This window comes from Fistularia commersonii, chromosome 15 (genome assembly GCF_037954325.1).
Source record: "Fistularia commersonii isolate RoL2024-O1a breed Wild chromosome 15, RoL_Fcom_v1.0, whole genome shotgun sequence".
Taxonomy (NCBI): Eukaryota; Metazoa; Chordata; class Actinopteri; order Syngnathiformes; family Fistulariidae; genus Fistularia; species Fistularia commersonii.
The window spans coordinates 9877792-9902755 of record NC_141298.1 but is presented as its reverse complement, the minus strand read 5'-3'; the positions used below and the strand labels follow the sequence as shown (position 1 = coordinate 9902755).

General features: G+C 46.3%; 2 protein-coding genes and 1 long non-coding RNA gene across 3 annotated transcripts in view; 1 reads left to right on the top strand and 2 right to left on the bottom strand.

Moving 5' to 3' along the window:
* Positions 1–5863: 5863 nt before the first annotated feature.
* hspb1 (heat shock protein family B (small) member 1) lies at positions 5864–9137 on the bottom strand. The gene is made up of 3 exons (XM_086160842.1): positions 8580–9137; positions 7643–7706; positions 5864–6489 (listed from the first exon to the last, which is right to left on the bottom strand). The coding sequence occupies exons 1-3, from the start codon at positions 8986–8988 to the stop codon at positions 6333–6335; spliced, it is 630 nt and encodes a 209-aa protein (XP_086016968.1). The 5' UTR covers positions 8989–9137; the 3' UTR covers positions 5864–6332.
* A 2831-nt stretch (positions 9138–11968) lies between these two features.
* Positions 11969–12630, top strand: LOC147226435 (uncharacterized). Its single transcript, XR_015107214.1, has 3 exons — positions 11969–12036; positions 12214–12365; positions 12506–12630. It is a non-coding gene; the product is annotated as an uncharacterized LOC147226435 (long non-coding RNA).
* Positions 12631–13626: 996 nt separating this feature from the next.
* Positions 13627–24964, bottom strand: part of srrm3 (serine/arginine repetitive matrix 3) — an 84729-nt gene continuing 73391 nt past the window's right edge. The window contains exons 11-14 of the mRNA XM_086160841.1: positions 19988–20235; positions 16172–16417; positions 15948–16079; positions 13627–14149 (exon numbers count right to left, since the gene is read on the bottom strand). Coding sequence (XP_086016967.1) covers positions 13882–14149; positions 15948–16079; positions 16172–16417; positions 19988–20235 — 894 coding nt within the window. The 3' untranslated portion in view covers positions 13627–13881. The remainder of the gene's footprint in view (positions 14150–15947; positions 16080–16171; positions 16418–19987; positions 20236–24964) is intronic.

Sequence of the window (24964 nt, the reverse complement as noted above, 5' to 3'; positions counted from 1 at the left end):
TAACTAACATAGCATAACACGCTTCCTCCCCACAGCCAGAAGGTCCTCGGTAGGATTCCCAAAGGGGGGCTTTTTCTGTGAAGAGTCTCCATGTTCTCCGAAATCTCCGTTCTCCGGGTTCCTCCCACAGTCCAAAACATACAGGAGGTTCATTGGAGACCCTACGTTGGCTGTTCATTGGAGACCCTACCTGTGAATGAGTGACTGGTCGTAGGTCTCTATAAGACTTATGAATAGCTGCAACCCTAAGATAAGCTGTATAATCAACGCGTTTACACACACATACATACACATTTACAGTAGATGTATTTACAAACAGTCAGACACATAAGGAGAGATTTCTAGCATCATTTTAAATCGAAACGCCAGAGGAGACCCGTTGGAAAAAGTATCAATAATCAGGTGTACTTCTAGCCCGTTCTCTAACAGAGCGCTGTCCTGCACGATCCTTTGACCAGCGTCTCGATTGGACCATTCTTTTCCCCGAGCATCAACAAAACCTGCGGCCGATACCTTTTATGATTTATTTTCCAGCTCCTGACGCAACTCCTACATCATCATCAGACACTCAAAAGTTAATTAACGCCTTTGCTGGAGTTGTAACCTGGCAACAGACCAGGGGGAATATAGAGAACGAAAATGGCGTCGGACTTTTGAAGGTCCCATCGGTGGTTAGCATTTAAGACGGAGATCTAAAATACTGGTTGCAACAAACACACACACCAAAACGTGGACTTAAACAGTGGGTGTAAAAGAGCTGCTGTTCTTCCTCGGGCTGTTCGAATCTCCGCTTGATGGGTAAAATTTAAATAAAAATCCCTGTGTTTAATCTTTCACGGAAGCAGAGACCAGGTTGTCGGCTAGACCTGCGATCGCTCCTGCCACCTGTGACCATGACGACAGGATAAGTGGTGAATATAATGAATGAATGAGTGAATGAATTCATAATTCCAAATTTTTTTGGACTTTTTTTTTTGTTTCTCCGCTCAAAGTCTTGTCCAGGTGATGTAACGTGTGACCCCGATGACACACGAAAAAAATTATAAACATGATGATTCACTGTCCGAGGCCCCGGAGAGGAAGATCAGCTAAAACTAGAGAAGACAATAATATATAAAATATACCCACAACACATTGATAAGAAAGTCTTATCGGAAATGCTGCGGAACATCTATACAAATAAACACTGGTGAAAAACCCTAAAAAGTTTACAGGAAAATAAAAAGTTTTCCAAAAATGAAGTTTTTACAGCAGGCCTTTACAAAACTGCAAAAACAGTAGATTCTTTTGAGAACTCATGCGTTTACTCTCATAATCCGTTTTAACGAAACGGTCTCATTTTCCCAGCTGAAATAACTTGCTCCGAAATTCCGATCAGATTCCGATCGAGGTCGAACCCTGGCCGGCCGTTTCGGTCCGAGGCGCCTCCTGCTGACTCAGCCCTGCTCCTGCACCATGCACGCACACACACACACACAAACTATCGATCGGACAAACCAAACATCGTTGGCCTACGCCTGAAAGCGAGGGGGATGTTGCGGTGTCACATGACGCCCCCCCGCCGCTACCACTTCCACCTCCACCCTGGCGGATGAGAGAGCTGCGGGCTGATGGGGATGGCCATGAATTATTAAACCGGGGAGGAAATGGTGATGCGGAGGAAGAGGCTGAGTGGTTTCTGAGAGATTCTGACGGCCTACACACTCCACCCGGGCCCGCGCACTGCCTGCCACGTGACACGGCTCCCAAGCAACACAGTGTGTGTGTGTGTGTGTCGACAAATACGGTCCGATGTTACTCTGGACTACTGCGGAGTTACTGGGGGAACACAGAGCACCAGCTCGCGTCCGCCATCCCCACCTTTCGCTGTGCTGAACACAACCGGGTTAAAAATAGATCAGACCCCCCCCAACACCACCACCACCACCACCAGCAGCAGCAGCAGCAGCAGCAGCAGTTGCAGTAGCAGCGCCCCCCTCTGCCTGCCCCCGCCGCCACCGCCGCCACCTCCCACCCCCAGCATCTCCGGAGTGGAGTTAGTATGTGCATTAGCCAGCTGACACGCAAATGTGAGGCCAGCGAGGAGGAAGAGGAGGAAGCAGGCGAGGAAGATGCAGCAGCGCCGCTCGGGTGGTATCTTTCATGTCATCCCTCTGTGTGTGTGTGTGTGTGTGTGTGTCTCAGGGGGGCGCCCAGTGGATCTGATGCAAGAGCGGCCTCATAGTTTGCTAAGAATACAGCAGTGATGCCATCTTCGCTGCCCCTCCAACACACACACACACACACACACACACACACATCACGTGTCAGTGTAACAGCCTGCAAACTGCGGAATATCAGCAGAATATCACAAATGCTGAATTACAAATGCCCGGTTTCCAATGCTCCCCCAGATCTTGGCGTCCTGATTGGGTCTGGATCCACAAACACGCCTCGATTTCTCAGGTGAGCGCGGGGCTATAAATATCTGACGACGGGAGGCTTCAGATGTACGACGGCGCTGCCGGTTATGTAACGGCTGACAAAGCACTGTGGCGGCGATTGAATTCAGACTTCCTGCAGACGCTGAAAGAAACGACAGCCATTTCAGTGCCAAAAAAAAAAAGAGGACATTATTATTTGACTAGTTGAAATAGGACATGCATAGTAAGGGGAAAGTGCAGGGTCTGGTGAATACAGATGCATATTACATGTTGAAAATCATACTACTCTGCAGCGCTGACAACCGCCCTTTTACTTCACTCGGTAATAAATCCCTGTTTGACTGCCTTTAAATCACTAGGATGATGAACAGATCCAATGAAAAATTCCATAAAAGATTAAATTATAAGCTGTCTGTGTGTTAGCTGCCTGCCAGGCGTGCTAACATGATGCTAGCAATGAATTTTATGCCCCTGTAGAAGAAAGTAATTTTTTCTATGTCTGCGAACAAATCACATAAGTGGTGGCTCGGGGATGATGGCCAAACAGCGGAACTGCAACAATGTCACTTTTTTTTTTTTTCCTCCATTGAGTCAAAGTTGGAAAGAAGTTCGCTGTTTAACCATGATGACATGGTTGGTCAGATCGGTTAAAATGGATAACCGATCAGCAGAAGGCTGCAGTGGGGTATCGGAAGGAAAACTCAGATACCCGACACAACACAAGGCTAAAACAAAATATCAGCCTGTGATTAAAACAAGACAAAACCCTTGAAACGGGACGAGAGGTCTTGGCCAGGAGTCAGAAACACATCCATTCGTTCACACAATCACATCTCATCTAAAAAGTCATTTGTACAGAAAAGTAATCCATAGAGTTGATTGTGATTCTGTCCATATTCAGCCTTATAGAATGTAATGGAATGTACCGTTGGACTGTTCCATTTTCTTCCACACTGTGTGTTGAAACATGTTTCCTCAACACTGTAACGCCACGATTGTACGTGAAGGCAACAGAACAACTTGTAATCCAGCAGCGGAGGTTTCCTTCTCGGACCTGGCGAGCCCAAACGGTAAAAAACCGACATCCATAGGTTGGATCATTAGATAAAATAATCAACATTCAGACTCAATGTGTGCCCCCCCTGCCTCCGTTTGCGGCGCAGCCGTTTTAAACGTCCTTGTCCATTCGGGGATGGAAAGCAAACCATCAATTATGCATCGGCGCGGACGTGAATAATTCAGTGCGCGTGATGGAATTATACAATTTCGGGCTTTGTGACATTTCAGCGCAGATGAAAAGGTCCGGGTTCTCTGGATAAGAGGGGCTCGTGACATCACATTCAGGAGCTTCTCAGTACCTGACCGACGCCAGGAGAGCGGATTTTTTGCCCCCAACTAACCATGAATGGTTAATCTGGACTCTGAATGAACATTTGTGATTCGTGTTTAATGCTATTACCTTACTTATCGCATTCCATTTTCCTGTTCTAATTCTATTTTTTATAAATTTTATGAGAAATAATGGACAATTTCAATTTTTTTAGAATATGTGGCTGCTTAATTAGGCCGAGGTTTTTTTTTGATTAAACATATTCTGGACAAATGAAGACACAATGCAATTTAATTACAATATGTTGTTTTTCTACATATTCTATGTTCATGTATTTTTAGTCATGTGTGGGGTTTCACAAAGCTGCACAGCAGGAAGGAGTTGAATCCCTCTGACAGTTCAAAGAGTCGGCTAAATAAACTGAAGACCCCAAATTGTCCATTAGAGTGATTGACAGTGTGGTTAGAATTTAATTAAAAATACTTCACCCACGGCATCCATTAATTCTGAGCCCTCAGTTTTCCAAACAATAATAATCATCATCATTTACCTTTAGAAGTGTCACGTCACCTGCATTCTAAGGGTGTAAATATATATGTAAATATACTTCATTGCTCAAGTAAATATGACAGACAGAATAGAAGACTAACCTTTAGAGGAGTCACAGTCTGAAAATGTTGCTGTTTATTCAATTTATTTATTCTTTATGAATGAATTGTCTCATTATCAGTGTAAAGTTCAGAAATGTTTTTCTTCTTTTTATATTCTGTAATTTAAATATGAAATTGAACAAAATGTTGATGTAGACATTTGCCATCCATTTCTGTCAGATTATTTTTGTTTTGTATATTTATTTCTATATGAGTTTATATTTCTTACGTACAAGTTTTGATTAGTTTTTTATTATTTAGAATAATGAATAATTTGTACTGAATGGCAGGTTCATCCCAGAATCTTCAACTAGCATGATGTATTTCAGCTATCTTTTCAATTTTATTTCACTTACAAAACAAAAACAAACAAACACTGATAACATCTAGACTAGATGAAGGAATAAAGAAGGATCTAGTCCTTCAAATTAAATCATACGAGTGCAATATTAACAATAACAATGAAACAGGACAACAAACGTACAATTTAAGGGGCCAATAAAAATAGCATTAAATAAATAAATAAGTAAAAATCGCAAGAGGAGCACAGTGTGTATTTTGCATCATGAATCAAAGGGAATATCATCGATTAAAAAAGCTTTTTGGTTCAAATTCATTTTCAAAAAAAGGAAAATAGATTTTTGTTTGTATTTTCGCATTAAACAAGTAGCATCTTTAGCGCTCCGCTCTGAGCGCTCTCGCGGATTGGCCGACGCACGCACGCACGCGCCGCGATCGCACAGCGTCCGATTGATTTTGACCTCTGACCCGAGCACGGGTTGGCGCGCAGCCGCAGTTGAACAGTTGCGGAGAACGCGGCTTCAAATAAAGCTCGGTGATTGGCTAGAAGGATCAGTGACGTCATCACACGACGGTTTTCGTCAATGCTAACACGACTCGCCGTTTGTCAAGGCGCTAACATACCGTGCGGATGTCCTTCGTCCTCGCTCGACCACACACCGATTCTCCATCGCGGTTGTAGTCCGTGGGGAACCAGCCCCCCACTCAGGTGTAGTCTTTGTTAAAAAATGAAAATAACCAAAAAAAAACTCACTCCATTGCGATGACCGTGTCATACCGCGCAGCTCATTTGAGGGAAAAAAGGCGCGACTTCCGGTCAGCTTCTCCCGCCTTAAAAAGAAAAAAAACTTTCTTCTTCTGTTCGTGTTTAATCGTTTTTATTCGTAAACAGCGCTAATTATCGCGGTGCTGCCTCCTACCGGGCGGATCGGATGCAACGGTAAATGTGGTCGCCATGGTTACCAAGAAATAGGATTTAGATTCATCATTTTGTGTGTCCGTTTATTTGCTGAAGAGGGTGATGTGTTAAAATCAAAATGGAGGAGGAAACAAACAAAAGCTCTGGATGAGAAAGGGTCGGGTGTTGCCATGGCAACAACAAAGGGCCCCATGTTGCGGGTTGAAATTCATACCTCAGGCAGAAATGAAAAGACTCGACATTTTATGTGATTTTTTTTCCACATTTTATTTCACTTTTATTTTCGCTGTTGGATGGAAATGACTCCTAATAAGCTGGCAGGTGATAACATGCACAGAGGTAGGGTGTGCACGTGCTCTCCTGGGGTCTCTGCTCCTCAATTAGCTTTCATGGTCCACTTTCCTTTGTCTTTCGGTGTGTCTGCCCATTTGCTGCAACTGTGCGTGTGTGTGTGTGTGTGTGTGTGTGTGTGTGTGTGTGTGCATGTGTGTGTGTGTGCACGTGTGTTTGACCTCCGCCAGCAGGATGAAGAGTGTAATTACAGCTGGATCAGATGTGTTTACACTGGCTCCTAACCAGTGATGGGAGGTTGGAGGGGGGCACCTGAACAAGGTGGGGCTTCTAGGACGTGAGTAGGTTGGGTGAGCCGCTTTCCTCGCCTTGCTGGAAAGAGTGTGTGTGTGTGTGTGTTTATGTGGGTTTCCCGCCTCCTACTTCTTCACCACGCCACCTTTGTTGTCCATGTTGACGGGGATGGTGGTCTCTGAAGTCTCGATGGCCGGCCGGAGCAGAGGAGCCTCCACCGTCAGGACCCCGTCTGGGGACAGGGAGGAGGTCACCTTCTCCACATTGGCACTGGGTGGGAGGCTGGAGAGGAAGAAGAAGGGGCAAGACACGCCGGTTAGAGATCATTGAATGTGTATACGAAAAATTCCAGAAGAGGGTATCGATGATTTGAGCTGTACACATTGAGACAAAGAAGGACAAAGGAAAATATTGCTGATTCACAGTTAAACAGAAAATAACTAGAAATTCATATGGCTACTATGACATTTAGAAATAATTTAGATAAAGAAGTAATTACAAACAAGGTATGAAGAGATCCTAATAGAAATGATAAGAAAACCAGTACTTGAAGAAGCCTCTCGGATGAGCAGTGAAACGATTACAAGGGAAGAAAATCAAGTTCAGTTGCCGCAAGAAGATTTTGACAAGATTTTACCATGACCTGGATGACTCAGAATTTCCCCGTACAAAATCAGTGCTTCCACGTCTACTAATAAATCAAATGAGCATTAATCAGCAGGAGTGCATTTCATCTTTACCAACCACTAAAACTTGATGACATGGCCTAAATATCTGTGAGAAAGCGAGAAACAGATGTAATGTAATATCTGCTAAATGTGGTTATTTGAGGGGGGGAAAAACAGCCAAATCTGATTCATGTGAATGACAAATGGCGAGAATGTGCTATGAAGCCCCAGCAGCAGCAGCAGCAGCAGGTTGGACTCACTGCAGAGGAAACGCCTTAAAAGGGGTGATTGCGGGAAACGGCCGCTAGGGGGCGCCAGAGCTCCGCTGCGGCGGAGGAGTCCTGGAGATGACCTTTGACCTCTGAGACTCCTTAGGCAGACGGCTGACGTTGCAATACATCTATTTTAATTGTTCATTATTATTATAAGTTAATTGGATATGATTAATACATAATTCACATATATCCACACACTAGTATTTAGTAATAATATAATTAAATAATGATTATATACAAGTTAAAATATTGTGTACCTACAGTTTGTGTTTTCAAGTAATTTTCAAATGTTTATTTTGCTTTTTCATCTGTTATTTAATGGATATGCGTATATTTCTGTTTCAATTTTTTGGTTTCTAATTTACCCTTATAGTTTTAATGAAGTACTTTACAATTGTATTTTTAAAGTGAATGAAGTGGGGTTTTTTTGGATTGTATTAGTAAGAAAAAGGTCTTGTGTGTGTGTGTCTGTGTGATTCCTATTAAGCTTACGTGTACTTCCTGGTGAAGCTCCTTGACACGAAGCCGTGCTCGTCCTTCCTCTCCTCGTGTTTCCCTGCGGACACGAAGCAGACGGCGTAAATACGCGCTCTTAATTTAACAGTATCACAACAGGAAGTGCGGCCAGTGTGGCTTTACTGTCAAAACCACTTCAGTCAGGAGGCGATCACCGATTAAAAAAAACGATTCATCACTGATGGATGAATGAAAGAAAGCTGGCTGCTTCTTTTGCCATTCATGTGCAGCTCCCCAGGTGCCCCCAAGGTGATTCCTCATGTTTATTTATATGTCCTGTACATTCAGGCCTTTTGGGCAGCGAGCCACACCTGACCCTCCCGGTCAGGCATGACGGCCCCCCCATCTCTGCCGCGCCTCCTCGTCACATATTTGTTGTGACGACGGGAACGGGAGCGCTTCCCCTCCTCCCACCTGCCGCTGTGTGAGAGGAGGACTGTCTGGCAGCGTCCACCAGGAGGGGCTTAATTCCACCGGTGACACGCCAGAGCGATGAGGCGCTAATCCGCGCTCTGGGCCCCAATCCCAGGCTTTGTTTACCCTGGGGTGTTTCTGACGGGGCTCTGGACGGCGTCCAAGAGTCCTTTTAGAGCGGCGGTGCTGCGACTGAAATCCCCTTCCTCTTCTAGAATAGCATTGTTTGCAGCTGGCAAAAGTTGAGAAGCAGGAGTGTGCGCGTGTGTGCGATTGTCACCGGACAACGAAACACTTTCATGCCAAGAAGCAAGAACCGGCCGGGTGGAAACGCTGCATTGTTGTCCGTCCCGTGAAGCCCCGCCACCTTCAGCGCCTTCAGCCAGATGTTACGTAACTATGTGTTACACGTCTCATGCAAAGAATGCGCTTTTCCTCCCAGCAACACCCTGACTTTTCCCGACATTTGTTTTGCGTTTCGTGGCGTTCGGCGGCTCACCGGTGATCTCCACCACCCCGTCCTTGGTCTTCACCACCAGCTCCTCCGGCGAGAAGTGATTGACGTCCAGCGACACCTTCCAGCCGTCCTGGGTTTGCTTGATCTCGGAGACGCCGCTGCTGAGCTGGCGGGTGAGCGCGCGGGCCTGCTGGGCCTGCTGGGCCTGCTGGGCCATCATGGCGCCAGGGTACATCATGGAGGCGTGAGGCAGCATGGGGGTCATCTCCGGGGTCAGGATGGACGGGCGGATGTACCCGGGCCAGTGGGAGCCGTGGAAGGAAGCCAGGTCCTCGGGCACCGCCGGCATGCCGAAGGTCTGGTCGAAGACCCGGCTGACCTGGTGCCAGTCGCGGAAGGGGTCCCAGCTGGGGGTCCGCAGCAGCGTGAAGGGGATGCGTCTCTCTGCCATGGTGGTGGCGGCGGCGGCGAGCAAGAGGAAGACGGAGAAGAAGGCCACAAAGAAGAGGAAGCCTCTGGTATCCGCGAGAGCCTGACGTGCTGCGAGCCTCTCAGCCCGGGGTTTTTATACACCGCGCCCGCAGACCCGGCCCCCCTCCACCCAGGAGCCCACCCTCTGCACATTCGTGGAAGATACTGGAATATCTATTTGTGGAAAAGGGAGCAGTGGAATGGAATCCAGTAGGAAGGCTGATATGACAACTGGCTAGTGTGTGTGTGTTTTAGTCTATGTGTGTGTGTCTGTCTGTCTGTTCCCCCCTTCCCCACTCTGGACGCCACAAAAAGCCAGCTAGGTCTCAGGGGAAGAGTGGGTGAGTGTCTGTGTGTGTGTGTGTGTGTGTGTGTGGGGGGGGGGGCACAACAGACCAAGCTGTAACCGGCCAATGGACCTCTGATACCTGGACAATTGCTTGGACACACACACACACGCACACGCACACGCACACGCACACACACACACACACACACACACACACACACACACACACACACACACACACACACACACAGAGTAAAAAAAGGTTCTGCTTGCGTCGCTGCCTCCATTTTTGGCCACTAGATGCCGCAAAAGTCTTCCTTGAAGAATCAACATTAAATTCATGTAAAAACTACACCTGCATTTCTGGACTATTGAGCGCACCTGAATATAAGCCGCACCGGTTAAAAATAACTAAATAAATATATGTGTACATATACAGGCTGCACTTGTCTATAAGCTGCAGATGTGCAAATTGTAACATCGCCAGAACCGTTCTTCTTAATTTAAATCAAATACATACCGGTAACATCGACAAATTCATACCGGAAATGTCTTTTTTCCGTAAATAATAATGAATACCAATTATAATAAATAACACAAGGAAAAGTCCATCCATCGATCCATTTTCTGTCCCGCTTTGTCCTACTCCAGCTGACCACTATCTTGGTCTTTTTCCTGCACACTAAAACCGTTGAAATCGCCTTCTTCGCTGTCGAAATTGAACGGCCTCAGAATTTCACGTTAATATCATTGGTGGGATGTGACAAGGCTAAATGTCGGTGGCACGAAGCTCATTAGCCAAAAAAAAATCACGTAAATTACAGTATCTTTAATTAATACAAAATATCAACACGCGTTTTATGTATTTTTTTCCCCGATTTGATGAGATTTGTCTTTTTTTTTATACAAACGACTGATTTCAGTAATGCGTGAATGAGCGGGTGAATGGTTGTTTACTCTATACGATGTCTGAATAAATGTATGAATGGTTGAATGAATGAATGTTGTGGATTACAGTTTTCGACGCAGTTAGTTGTCGGTATCTAGAGCAGATGTCTTTGTCCAGACTTTTTGGTCGGAGGTCGCCCAGGGGATTATTTTGTGAGAAAATAAAGAAGCTGACAAGATTCTCAGTTTGTTCAACAGACGGCGCGCACAATGGCCGCCGTCTCATCCCGCCGCTCTCCGCCTCAACCTCTCCAGTTATTAATGTCACCAGCGGGGAAATTAATAAGCTGCCGTTCCTCTGAGATGGAGCTTTATTCCCGCCATCGCCGGCTTTTATTGTGTGTCACTGAGGGCGACGGGTGGGGGCACGGCGGGGTTAGCCGGCGGCGTTGCGTCTCCGTCCCGGCCTCCTCGTCTGATTCCAGTATCAAACAACGTCGCAATTTACCCAGATGCAAAGTAATGGTTTGGGTTATTATGTAGTCACTGCGCGCCGGCGGAGCAGCTAACCGCTATCATTTTTGCAAACATGCATCTCCACCGGAGCCAAGCGTGGCCCGGGAAAAAAAAACAAAAAAAAAAACAGGCTTGACAATCCAAGTAACCGTGGCAACAAAAATGAAAGGCAGAAACGAATAAGTTTGGGAATCGTCGGGAGTGTTTTGTGCCGATCGCACACCGGAGGCCTCTCGCTCCGGGGAGAGGTCAACACCAAAAGGTGGGACTCGGAACAGGCCCGCAGAACAAGCACTCACGCTCTCTTAAAACAACATTGCTGTGTTTTGTTCTCGGAGCCGAACCCTTCACTTTGTTTATTTACTGACAGTCTGCACTACTACCAACAACCTCTTCACTTTATTTACTCAGTAAGCCCAAGTGTCGGCCTCCTTGAACGCGGCTCCGCGGCGTCAGGAGTGTTTTGAGTTATTATTATCACCCTCGTCCTGCGAGCGCTGATTAACTGACAGGAAGAAGGGATAAAGGAAAATAAATGGAGGGAAAACAAAGAAGGGAGCAAGCGGGTGTTGATAAAAGAAAGTCGATTAAAACAGGAAGTCCGGAAGTGATTCACAAAAAAAAAGTGGGTTCTTAAAAGAACAGTGGACAAGAAGCTATCAGGGTACATTTTACTCAATGAAATCCAAGGAAATTTCAAAATAAAACGCCTGATTTAAGTATCAAGTTGAACCTTGGCTTGCGAATGTCACGACAAGTCTCGGTATACATAATCAAACAAACTATCTGGCTTTCCACGTTGTAGCGTCGCGACAGTCGTGCGTGCTACTCCTAGCTGTTTACGTCGTTCATCGTTGTGTTCTCCTGCTATAACGCTTTTTTGTGCTTTTTTTCCCATTAAATTATCCCTCATTGTGGCTCATAAAAAAGTCTCTAATAGTGTTGAGTAGAAGTTAAGAATTAGTTGATCTTAAGAAGGAAATAATAGCCAAATGTGATTGCGGCGTTGGTGTTCCAGATCTCGCCAAGACACGGCGAAACAACCATCTGTACAATCGCGAAAAGCAAAGAAGCGCTAAAGGCGGCTGATGATGCTAAATGTCGATGTTGCCGATGTTGCTATGTTAGCAAAGCAAAGGTCTCAGGTCTAAGAAGAAGTAGAAAAGTGATTGTTAGTCTGGATGATTGAAGCTAGCGCTGGAGATAGCGCTAGCGTTAGCAACGAGCGGTAGCAACAAGAAGGCTTTACTTTCTCATTCTGATTTACAGATGGAAACGCCGAACGCGAGTGCTGGCAAGAGGAGAAAGAACAGCAGAAACAGAGCAAGAACTAAGGTTATATTTAATTCCTTCCCGTATTTTTGCCACATGCTAACCTGGAGCTGGAGAACAGATCAGCGGGCTTTACACCGATTTCAACGGGAAACAACGATTCGGTTTGCAAACATTTGCGAACTGATAGAAAGAACAAATTGAGTTCGTAAGCAGAGGTTCCACTGTATTTGCTTACAGACGGTGCCACACGAAAACAGGAAGTGACCCTCCTGTAGTCCGACCTGCCTGTGGGCGGAGCCAAGGAGCGAGCTGTCAATCATCACATGCTCTGGGAGACTCCCATCATCATCATCACGCTTTACTCCTCACAGGATTGAAAGCAAACAAACGTGAGACCTTGTGATTTCTGTTTATTGTCAGGGATAACTTGAACACTACAAAGAATGAGTGGGACCGGGAGGGGGCGGGGTCAGAATAAGTGGGCGGGGCTAAAGTGTCCCGGTTAACTGGTTGGTTTTATTCTTTCCAGGGAAGTGAACACTGCGAGGGCGGCGGCGGATGCGGAGGAAGACTCGAGGGGGGGATCCCTGATTGTTTAGCTGAACGACGACGGCGTCTCCTCTCCCAGCCGCCAACCAGCGGACAGGAGCTCGCCAGGAAGGGGGCGGGGCCAGAATACCTGGAGCTAAAAATTGGGAACATTGGAGGGGGGGGGGAGGGGGATCACGGCGCGCTTCCTGATCGCTGGTCCGACGGCAGAGTCTAACTCCCCCCGCCATTTTCACGACGCTAGGAGCGTGACGCCTGTTCATCTCTGCGAGGGGGACGACCCCAATAACTTAGACAAATAAATAACCCAATAAATAAGTCAAATAAATAATACAGTACATTTACAAAGATATCAAGTGCACGGAGACTTTTGCAGAGTTTTTCCTGGGCGGCCTCAGGTACGGGCAAACACACGCGGGTTAAATAAAGCCCCGCCCCTTTGTCGCAGGAGGGGGCGGGGCTTCCTCACATACTCCCCTCACACACACACACACACACACACACACACTCACCCAAGAGCTAGCTAAGTCAACGTAAAAGTACATTATAAATAAACCCCGTTTTTTTTTGGCCTCCCGTCTGCAGGCGGGTGGGTGGAGGTCAAAGGGGCGGGGCAAAAGGGGAGGAGGCGGGGCTTAGGGGGCGTGGGGGCGGGGCGGACGCACCTTTAATTCTCATTAGCGACTCCTCTCCCACTGATGCATCATGCTAAAAGTTCCAACTATATGGAATATACAGTGCATAGTTTACAAAGCCGGAACTTAAGGAGTGTACATCTATATTTTTAGAGTGTACGTCTATACACACGAGCCTATACAACACCGTTTATATCATTAAATAAATTAGTTAATTTAAAAAAAACAAACATTTTTTTTCTTGTTTTTGCATCCCATTTCTTCGGTCCGCTTTGTTCTGGCATCGGCTGATCGCGGGGGCTCGGGTCGGTCCAAACACACATCCGTGTCTTTTTTTTTTTTCTTTTTTTTCCTTTCGGCGTTTTGTTCCCCCCCCCCCCTTTCCTGTCTTTATCTACTTCTTTATTTTTTGGTTGCGTTGTCGTGGAAGAAAGAGAAAAAAGTGCCAAAGAAAACACGGCCAGACTTTTGTTCTTTGGGCTCGACCCGCTCCGACTCAATACCTTGTACGCGTGTGAGGATATATATTTTTTTTCAGTTCTGTAGCGAGACCTCCTCCTCCTCCTCCTCCTCCTCCTCCTCCTCTTCTTCCCGTCCTGTCGGACACGAAAGGGCGGAGGCGGGAGGAGCTCCGGGGCGCCGGCGCTGTCGAGCCAGGTGTGAAGAGCGAGGCGGGAGCGTCGGTGGAGCGTCGGGGCGGTCGCTAAACCCTCCGCCCCGCTCAGAACCCGGGGGTGTCGTAGCTGCTGCGGCTGTCGTAGCTGTGGTGGCTGCGGGAGCGGCTCCGGCTGCGGCTCCAGCTCGGGCTCCGGCTCCAGCTGCGGCTGCGGCTGCGGCTCCGGCTGCGGCTGCGCTCGTGGCTGCGGCTGCGGCTGCGGCTGTAGCTGCTGTAGCTGCGGCTGCGGCTCCGGCTGGACCTGGACGGGCTGCTGTCGTAGCTGGACGAGGACGGGCTCGGCCGGTAGTACGGGATGGGACGCTTCCTGGCGCTGCGGCGGCGGCGGGAAGGAGGAAGAGGAGTTAGCATCAGGGGAAAAAGATGACGGGATTATTTTTGAGGAAGACTTTATTGAGTGAGAGTGAATCAGTGTTAAGGTTATGATCAGTGCAGGATCTGAAAGAGAGCGGCTATGTGTGTTAACACACACACACACACACACACACACACACGCGTTCGTGCTTCCAGCAGAGAAATGCTTCTTGTTAGTTCAAGCACTTGTTAATAACCACTCTGGAAGTGCTTCCTGTAAGGTAATTAGCCGTTAGCTCCCAGAGAGAAACCGCTGCCCCTCAGCGGAGGCCGAAGCCTCCACGCCCACCCGGGGAAAATCAAGAGCCAGCGGTGCGTTCACAGCCCCCAACGCCATCAAGGTGTCCCCGCCGCCGCCACACTTTTTTTTTTTTTTTTTTTTCTCTATCTCAGCGGCGTTCAGCTATGGCGGAACCTCTCCCTTCCAGCCTTGATAGCGTTTGCCGTCAGTGTGTTGCGTGGCGAGGTCTCCCCCGTGTTACGACATTAGTACGAGCGGAGGCGGAGCTTAATCGGACAGAAGGAGGTGACGGAAGGAGCGAGAGGACAGGAGGGCGAAGGCAGAGAAGAAAAAGCCCAAAAACCAGGAGGAGGCCAGGTTTACTCTGGAGGTCTGCCCATCAGAGGAGCTTCGACTAGCGGGGTCCTGCTGCACGGCAACTGTTACCACGGTAACTAGCCCGCGGCTCTGCTCAGCGGCATCCCGTTGTCTTGGCTTCGGAACCTTGAGGACTGGAGCGAGAGATGACACACACACACACACACACATATTTCACCCGGGTTCGTATGCAATTCTTGTTAAACAGGGTTCAGAGGTCAAACACACACACACACACACACACACACACACACACACACATGAAAAAAATAAATATTCTTCTTCAGCTGCTTTGTGTTTTCGGCGGTGATGGAGACGAGGGAAGGAGAGGGACGATCTGTCGGCTCTTCTCCTAGCGCACACACACACACACACATACATACACACACACACACACACACACACACACACACACACACATCTACTATATCTAAATATCCAGCTGCTTTTATGTCTCTCACTGCATTTTCATTCATTTACCTCTCACGGTTGCACAGCAGGCGCAAATTATTTTAACTTTTGTGTAAAGTTACTGCAAAAAAAATGAAAAAAAGAAAAAGTGACAAAAAATGTGGCTAATGTTGTTTCACGGATGTGCAAATGAGTGGTTGTGTGTGTGTGTGCGTTTGTGTGTGTGTGTATGACAGGTCAATCTTGTTTCTATATGAGCCAACGGTCGGCTCATCATCTTGTAGCATCTCCGCCGCTTGAAATCACTGTTCGGGAGTGGACACACACCGCCAACCTCGCCATACGTCGTCCCGGAAACGGCGTATGTACCCTCAAACGTCTGCCTCTGGGGGGGGGGGGGCGCCGTTTCCGCTTCGTCTTTACTGAGAGATATTTTTAAGTGTCACTGCTAATTAGCTAATTAGCTATAAGCTAATTTTGGCATCTGTTTGCGCGAATTCACAGAAAACTGCATTTCAATAAAATGTGAATGAGAAAAAGCACCATCTTCAGTTTAAAATGACCGTTCAGAAACGAAGCACCTGCTGAAAGGAGGCGAAAAAAACTAAAAGTGACGCCGTCCCTGAAGGCATCACCAAGCAGGAAACAATTCGAGGATCCCGATTTTCTCTTTCTGTGGATTAAAGAAAAATTCTATTTGATATGTTTTGGAAATAGGCCGGCGGCGGCGGCGGGTGTGTGTTGTCACCTGGTGATCCGCCGCGCCTCCATGAAGCTTGGCGAGTCCCTCCTCCTCTTCCTGATGGGCGAGTAGCTGCGGGAGCGGCGGCGAGCTCGGCTGTCGGTGTCGGTGTCGGCGCGGTTGGCGCTGTCCCTCTCCCTGCGAGGGGGCGGGGCGAGTCAGAGCGGCGGCGCCACAGGAAACGCAGTGTTGTGCATGTGTCTGTGTGTGTGTGTGTGTGTGTGTGTCACCTGGAGGTGTTCTGTCTGGCGTGGGGGGACTTGCTCTTGCTGCCGCCTCGGTCCCTGGACCCCGAGGAGGAGCGGTCGCTGCTCCAGGAGCTGCTGCGCTGGCGGAGGTTGGGTTTGCCCCGCGACTCCTCCTTCTTGCGGCCCGACGCGTGCGAGTGGCGGCCGGGCGACGGCGAGGGGCTGCGGTGGTGCGTCTGGCCTCGCCCCGAGCGGTGATGGCGCCGGGAGGAGTGGACGCCCTTTGACCTGCGGACGACGAAACACGGCTTTTACAGAAGAGCTGAGGATGAACAGAGCTGCAGGGGAGAAGTCAGGCTATGCAGTGTGTGTGGTGTGTGTGTGTGTGTGTACGTTTGTTTATGTCTTTGTCAAAAAAAAAAACAAAAAAAAAAAGTCACTAACCCAAGCTTACTGTTCTGTATATTTCCTGTGCATCGTGTATTTGCAAGTGTATTTGCAGTCCCTATGTCCTCTATTGTAAGTCGCTTTGGATAAAAGCGTCTGCCAAATGCAATGTAATGTAATGTAATGTAATGAATACACACCAGGGATCAAATAACTTACTTATTCATTCATTCATCATCTATATCAGTGTTTCCCAACCACTGTGCTGTGGAAAAATGCCCACTTTCACCTTCTTTGTCCAAAAATGATTTATTGAACTCAAATAATGTGTTTTGGTACGGCTATGTATGTGGGCAGCATGCAGTGACGGGCAAAACTATTACCGTAAATTCCAGCAGATAAGCCGCTACTTATTTCACATGCTTTGAGAGCTGCGGCTTTTACAACGATGCGGTTCACTTAATTTTTATAGAAAAATGACGGTAACAATGCCAACAATGTCACAGTGGACAAATGAAACTATTTCGGCAAAGCCGCCCGCATTTACGATCATGACGAAGACGTGCAGAAATGCATTTGATGCAGCTTTCGAGTTGGAAAGGATCAGCCTGGCTGTCAAGGAAGGAAATAGAGCTGCTGCACGGAAGTTCAGCATCTGTGCAGAAAAAAGTATTTACGCTATGTTCTGGTAGTTGTAGATGTTCTTATTTGATTATGTTTTAAAAAAAAATCTTTCCTGTAGCATCTTGTATTGTTAATATCTCATGTTTCAACAGGCACGCTTGCGGCTTACAATCAGTAGGTGCGGCTTATATGAAGGTGCGCTCTGTAGTCCAGAATTGATGGTAAATGCTCTTCCACTAGCAGCCAACGGGTAGTGAATGAACCTGTGTATCTACCTGCGAGCGCTTAGTGATGCTTGGTGAGACAGCGGAAGAGATACACAACAGATAAATATTGTAAAAGAAAAAGTACTCAATGAGGATCCTCTGGTCCTGAAGAACACTGTGACCCAGATGTGGGCCCAAGTATGAGTAGTGGTCGGAAGAAAGTAAAAAAAGTGAGCTCAAACAATATAATGACCAAACTAAGCACCCTTCGCTTCAAGATAAGAGCAAGGACTATTTTGTCGATCTGCGTAAACACACTGAGAAACAGGCAGCTGTTGAAGAAAACCACCGGGATGAGCCAGAAAGCTGTGAAAGCTAGCCGCAAAGTTGCTGAACTCATTGCTAAATCCAAACAGCCACCCACTGTGGTAGAGACATTAATACCACCTGCCTGCAAAAGCATCGTGGAAGAATTGCTCAAAACCACAGTTTCATTGTATTTCATTAAAAACATTTTTGACATACTTATTTGGTGGTGTGCCGTGTGATTTTCGTGGCTCAAAAAAGGTTGGAAAACACTGATCTATAACGCCTATCCTGCACTCAGGGTGCTGTGATTGGACGAGAAGCGAGGTATATTAATTACTGTTACATATTAATTTATTTTGATTTATTAATATGTACATTAACAGGAGTTAACATGCCATGAATTTTTCAAAACTATTTATCACAATTTTGGAATATTGCTCAATTCACCTTGAAACCCGATGTCTTGATGAAACCCAAGCCTTGACTTTGACAAAGCATTCACCCTCACGAGCTCTTCACATTGAGGCAAACAACCGTTCCACTCACCCTCACATTCACAGGTGATATAAAACAAACAAGCGTTCACCCTCACATTCACAGGGGACACAGACTCGCAACCATTCATTCACTCATTGACATGAGTTGGAAACCAGGGGTGGCAAACGTACGGCCTGCGGGCCGGTAACGGTTCGCCAGGGGGTCCGATACAACCAGTGGAATCGATCTAAAATTTGAAAAAAAAACCTAAAAATCATGAATTGCGTTTTAAAATCAAAATGCAGTACCCATATTGTCTGGTAGGGGTGCATTGTTTTAGTCAGTGTTAGCAACATAGCACAGCAATTTTAGGAGATGGCAGCAATGCGGCTTCTGGGTTTGTAATTAGCATTTTGTCTTACTGTTAGAAATTGACCTGGTTTTCCAACGGCCCCGACACCCTTATCAGCAAGATGTTGTCAAAAAAGGTGAGTCTCGCCGTGGGGAAAAATACAACAAAATGCGAGGAGAACTGAGAAGAAAGAAATGGGGCATCGTGTTGTTGAAAGTGCACTTACTTTGCTTAAAGAATCTCAGGTTGTTCGTCATGTATTTTTTAACAGAATAGTTCATTGCATATCTTCTTCTTCTCCTTTCGGCTTTTCCCCTTAGGTGTCGCCACAGCGAATCAACCATCTCCATCTAACCCTATTCTCTGTATCCTCCTCTCTCACACCAACTACCTTTATATCCTCTCTTACTACGTCCATAAATTTTCTCTTTGGTCTTCCTCGAGACCTCCTGCCTGGCAGCTCCAATTCCAGCATCCGTCTACCAATATATTCACTATCCCTCCTCTGTACATGACCGAACCATCTAACATGTGTTAGACTCATTCCTGATCCTATCCATCCTGGTCACTCCCAAAGAGAACCTTAGTATCTTCATCTCTGCAACCTCTAGTTCTGCCTGCTGTCTTTTCATCATTGTAACAGTTTCTCGTCCATATATCATCGCTGGTCTCACCACTGTCTTGTGCACCTTTCCTTTTATTCTGGCTGAAAGTCTTCTCTATCACATAGTACCCCTGACACTTTTCTCCACCCATTCCAACCTGCTTGAACCCGTCTCTTCACCTCTTTTCCGCACTCTCCGTTGCTCTGGACTGTTGACCCCAAGTACCTGAAATCCTCCAGCTTCTTGATCTCCACTCCCTGTAGCCTCACCGTTCCACCCGAGTTCCCCTCATTCACAGACATATCTTGTCTTCATTCCTCTCCTTTCCAGAGCATACCTCCACCTCTCTAGGTTTTCCTCTACCTGTTGTCTGCTCTCACTACAGATCACAATGTCATCTGCAAACATCATGGTCCATGGAGATTCCTGTCTAACCTCATCTGTCAGCCTGTCCATCACCCCTGCAAACAAGAAGGGGCCCAGAGCTGATCCTTGATGGAGTCCCACCTCCACCATGAACTTCTCTGTTACCCCTACAGCACACTGTACCACTGTCTCACTGGTAGCATACATGTCTTGCACCAGTCTAACATACTTCTCTGCCACTCCAGATTTCCTCATACAATACCAGAATAGTTCATTACCTAAAAGACTTTTATAATTTACACTACATTACTCTCCTTTACACTGGATAATTACGCTATAATTTTACTGGTTCGGCCCCCTTGACATCAAATTAGTGGGCCCCGGACCAAAATGAGTTTGACTCCCCTGGTGTTGACACACAACCATTCACTCACTCATTCACACGTCTGGACCATTCAGGATCTCCCCTCAACCTCCCGCATGTTGTCGTCCTGCGGGAGTTGAATTCCACGAAGGAACGCCGGCCTCTTACTTCCTCTGGTGGCGGGAGCTCCTTCCTCTGTGGTTGTTCTGCGAGTGCGCCGAGTCGCTGCTGCGCGCCGGCGAGCGGGAAGTCTTGTTCCGTCCCCTCTGGCTCCCCCTTCTCCCGGACGTCTGGCCGCCAGCACTTACCACCGAAGCGGCGGCGGCGGCGGCGTTGCACGTTTGGCTCCTGCCGCTGGGGGCGCCGTGGAGCTTGTGCTCTCTCAGGAGGCCGGCGGCGGTCAGCATGCGGAGCTTCTGCAAGGGGGGGAGAAAACAAAACCCAAACAAAGGAGGAGGAGAAACAGAAAGAAAAAAAAAAAGGGGGGGGGACAGGAGAGGCGTTAGAGACCCCGTCGGGCGGCTGAGAGGTACGGCGCCAAAAGGAGGCAAACATCTAAAAGGAGAAGGTCTACGTTCTCTCCATAAGGCTTATAAGATAGTCCTCTATGGTGCAGCGCATGCAGAACTCGGCATGCAAAACCATAATGAGTCGAGGAAAAAACAAAAGTCGCAAACCGGAAAAACAAAACAAAACAGAAAAAAAAAATAAAAAAAAATTATGAAACAAAACAAATGAGAAACTAAAAAAAGAAAATAAAACTAGGAGGAAGAGGAGGAGGAAGAGAGAGAAAAGAAACACAACGGAAAGAGTGAACCAAACCAGTGAGAGAGAAAGAGAGAGAAAAAGAGAGAGAGAGAGAGAGAGAGAGAGAGAGCTACTGGAGGAGGAGGAGGAAGAAAAGAAAAAAAGAGGACTTCTCATCTTTTCTTTTTTTGTGTGTGTGTGTTAAACTCATTTTTTTGTCTTTTTTTTTTTTTTCAAAGAAACGAAACGGAAAAACGGAAAGAGAAGACAACTTGACGGAACATCACAGAAATGGAAGGAACAAAATAAAAAAATCACAGTCAATTGAATTTTTTTTTTTTTTCGGTCGAATCAGAAAAACAAAATCGTCTGCTGCTCAGTTTGCTTTTTTTTTTTCTTTTTTTTTTTTTATTATTATTATTTTCACTTATTCCTGAAGACAATTGCTGAGATGTGAACAGCCACCCATTTTCTCTGTCAATTCATTTATTTATTTTTTGTTTGTGTGTATTCAATGGTTACTCTTGTTTAACTCCCTTCTGGTTAACATCCACTTACCAATAAAGTGGCATTCCCTCCTTTAGTAGGTAAGGTATGAAGAAAAGGGAAAAGTGGGGCAACATAAGTGCATCATTAGATTCACAGAATGCAAGAGAAAAAGACACAAACCCCCTTCCCTGCCAGTGACCCTCACACAGTGCATGGACATCAATGACAACAAAAGAAAAGCACAATGTCGGCCTCGGTCCGCTCCTCCTCGCCCCGCGGAGGTCGGCCCTCCCGAATCCCCCGAAAACCCCTCGCTCTCGGACCCGGCGGTCGACAGGACCCCCGCCTGACCTCCCTGGATGAGCTGGTTCGGCATGTTTGCGCCCAGATTCTTCCTTTCCGAAGGGTCATTTGTTTATTTTCCGCTCTTTTCTTTCCTTGCAGGTTTGTTTGTTTACTTTTCGCTCCTTGCCTTGGACGAAGCTTGTTTTCTATCTACTCTTGTCCTCTCCTTCCAGGTAGTTTGTTTTCTATCCCTTCCTTCTTTGCCTCAAAATAATTCCTTTGGATTTCTCCTCTCTCCTGTCTTTCCTTGCTGCGTGTTTTCTTGCTTTTATTGTCTTTCTTCGAAGGTAGTTTGTCTATTCTTTATGTCGACATTCTGGAAAGAACTTTTGTTTATCGCTGTCTTTCTTCGAAGATACTTTCTTGTTTTTGTTTCTTTCTTCAACTCTGGTGTAGTTTGTTTGTTTTGTCTTTCTCTCTTAAGATAGTTTCCTTACTGCTGGATTTTGTTCTTCAAAGGTAGCTTGTTTCCTCGGCTCTTTCTTTGTCGGTCAGATATTGTTATTTTCTTTTTACTGAGACCGTTTAGTGTCTTCCGGTCTTAATTTGAAGGTAGTTTGTTTCTAATTTGGATCATCTTTCTTTTAACCTTTGCTCGTTTTGTTTTTTCCTGGGCTTTCAGTGTATTTCAGTAATTAGCGCTCTCCTGTCTTTCTTTGACGATATTTATTTTTCTCTTTCTTCCCCTTTTAAACGCTGTCTGCTCATTGGTTCTCTCTCCTTTCTCTCTTTATTTATACCCTTCTTCCTCTCTGGCTGGAACCCGTTATCTCCCCTCATCGACCGTAGTTGACCCACAATGTTGCTTCCCCTGGTCTTCACTTCCTCCCCGTCATCGCCCCTTCCCCTTAGCACAGCGGCTAACGCGTCGCTAAAGCGCCGATGTTTGTCCGTAACATCGTTATTATCATTGGATCAATCGGTTTGGAGGGAGTTGGACGATTGATCCGCCCTGGAAGAAGCTTTATGCGCCTTCAAAACGCTCGCCCTTTTCAAACCGACCGCTTAGAAGGAGAAAGCTGGCTGAGTTTTTTTTTTTTCTTTCTTTCTTATCATTGAAAAATAAATGAAGAATAAAAGAATAATAATACAAAAGAAAAGAAAAAGCTCATGAAAAGACCAAAGCCAACAGTGGACGGATCACACCTTTGAGTTTGAATCCGCGGGGGGAAATAGTCCCATGGGGACCTTGTGAATGGGCTCAATGTTATCGCCTTGGAAACAGGGGTTAAAATTAATGATAAGGATGAAGCTAACCGATTAGCTGGTTGTATTTAATCTGGTGTGTTTTACAAAAAAAAAAAAACATAATAGACTTTTCACACACAAAACCTGTGAATATTAATCTGCTGATTATCACCGTTACAGGGGTCCAGCCCCGAATTGGAAGTTAAATCTATTAACCAACTAAAATACATCGCCAAATGTTATGTTTGCGTTTCTTAAAGTTTCTAGCGAAGCTGCTTCGTTTTTTGCGGCTGCTGCGTCACCGCGGACTTGTCACCTTCCACATAAAAGCATGGCGTTGAAAAGGAAAGAGTTAAAATATGTGTGAATAATGGTATTTGCGGTGTTAATTAACATTCTCAGCTGATATTTTTTGCCCAATGGCGACGTCTCAGCCGACTGTTTAATTTCACTGCGATGAATTGTAAAAACATAAAGCCGGGAAGACTGTCGGATCCTGAGAGATTGTGTTGTAATTATGTTTGCTCCTAATTTGTTCGTCTGTAGTGAGAAAAAAAATCAAGATATTTATTTATTCAAAGAACATCGCTATGTTAAAAGAATTATAACAATGTCACGTCATGAAAATAACTTTTCCCTTAAATAAGTAAGTAAGCGTTGCCTTTTCATGTGATATCGTTGACTAGCAAAGCGAGGGTTAGCATGCGGCGCTGCTAGCGGCTCCTTGCAGCTATGGGCTAATGTGTGATTTCACGATTTGAAGAGTTTGGTAACGAAAGCCTTGACAGACGCGAAACTCACGTCTGTACATATATTTTTAATATTTGGTCATTTGTGTCACGAATACATGGAGAACCTCTATACTGGAAAACTTTCTGACCGGGAGACAGAGAAAAATACAAAACCTGTTAGCTACTAGACTGCTGGACTCCTGCAACGCCCTTTAGCGCCTACACCTGGAGTTTTTCAAAGTGCTTTTTGTACGATTAAAAATATGAAATAATCTGGAGCCGGTGAGCAAAGCGGCAAAACATTGCCGTCATTGCCGATTTAAAGGTAGAAACACGGGGGAGGAGGTTGGTTTTGGTCTTTTCCAGTGAGCGGCGCCATCCTTTCATCAGTGTTTAGTGGAAAAAGTATAAAACAGGCCGCTAACACGTCATAAGTACTGCGTTGTTCACTCCCGGGTGGCATCTCCTGTAACCCAAATATCATCGCGTCCGCTCTGCTTCGTAATCCATAAATAATCTGCAAACAGCGCCGAGCGGCGCTTGCTGGGATAAACCCCCCCCCCCCCCTCGGAAACAGACGTCAACTACGGTACGCCGCCACAGTTAAGAGAACACAACCAGTGGTGCCGGTGAACAGCTGTCAGAGAACAGTCGTAGTGAGAAATCATAAGGACAAAAGATGTACTAATTCACCAACAGACAGAGAGATGCCGGACAAACAGGAATGCATTCTACCGAGAATAAGAAAAAAATGGGAAAGAAAAAGTGGAAGAAAGAAAGATAGGAAGAAATGGAACCTGGAAGAAAAAGAGCAGGATACTGGACTTCAGAGTGAAGTAAAGGAGGAAAGAGAAAAACCAGAGCGCTCAAATAATCCAATCTTCAAGAGTCAAATCATAGTTGATGGAGTAAAATCAATTTGTTTGAAGACCATTGGTAAACAACAGAGAGGAGAAAGAGAGAGAGAGAGAGAGAGAGAGAAAAAGAGAGAGAGATGGAAGGAGAAAGAGAGAAACATTGACGTCACTCAGGCTAGGGTGCTTGTCACATTCTCATCTGCATAAAGATCACGTGCGTAGGCAAAGCGTTACCTACCTTCCATTTCAATCAGTGACACGTATGCAATATCAACAGAAAAAAAAAATAAATAAAAAAAAAAGAATTAAAAAAAAAAAAGAAAAGAAAAATAGGGGGGGAAAAAAAGGAGAGGGGAATGTTCTCCGCAGCGACATGGGAAAAAGACAATGACCTTCTTTTAGTAATCAAAGCTACATAGTTTGTCCAGAGACTATCAGGATACAAGACGGACCAAAAAGCAAAGTAAAAGTAGAGGAGCGTGGGGGGGGGGGGGGCGGGGGTGGAGGTGGAGGTGGGAGGAGAATAAACCCAGATGGATCTCAAACCAAACTAAATATTTAGAGAGGATGAATCTAGAAACTAGATGACTCGCTTTGTCTCGTCGGCGCTCGTACAAATGCAGCCATATTTGTATCAAAACAGATGTGAGGGGGCGGGAGGAGGAGGAGGGGGGGTGTAGTTAATTATCATATTGGTGGACATCCATGACGAGGGGTGGGGGTGGGGGTGGGGGGGGGCATGCAGAGCTGGCGGACATGGAGGAGATGTCGGAAGGGAAGGAGAACGA

Excerpts from the sequence above, each read along its gene's own strand:
- hspb1 (XM_086160842.1), bottom strand. The coding sequence starts at position 8,988 with ATGGCAGAGAGACGCATCCCCTTCACGCTGCTGCGGACCCCCAGCTGG. Across the intron at positions 7,707-8,579 it reads CGGGGTGGTGGAGATCACCG|GGAAACACGAGGAGAGGAAG; the intron begins GTGAGCCGCCGA and ends TCGTGTCCGCAG. Across the intron at positions 6,490-7,642 it reads AGCTTCACCAGGAAGTACAC|CCTCCCACCCAGTGCCAATG; the intron begins GTAAGCTTAATA and ends CTTCCTCTCCAG.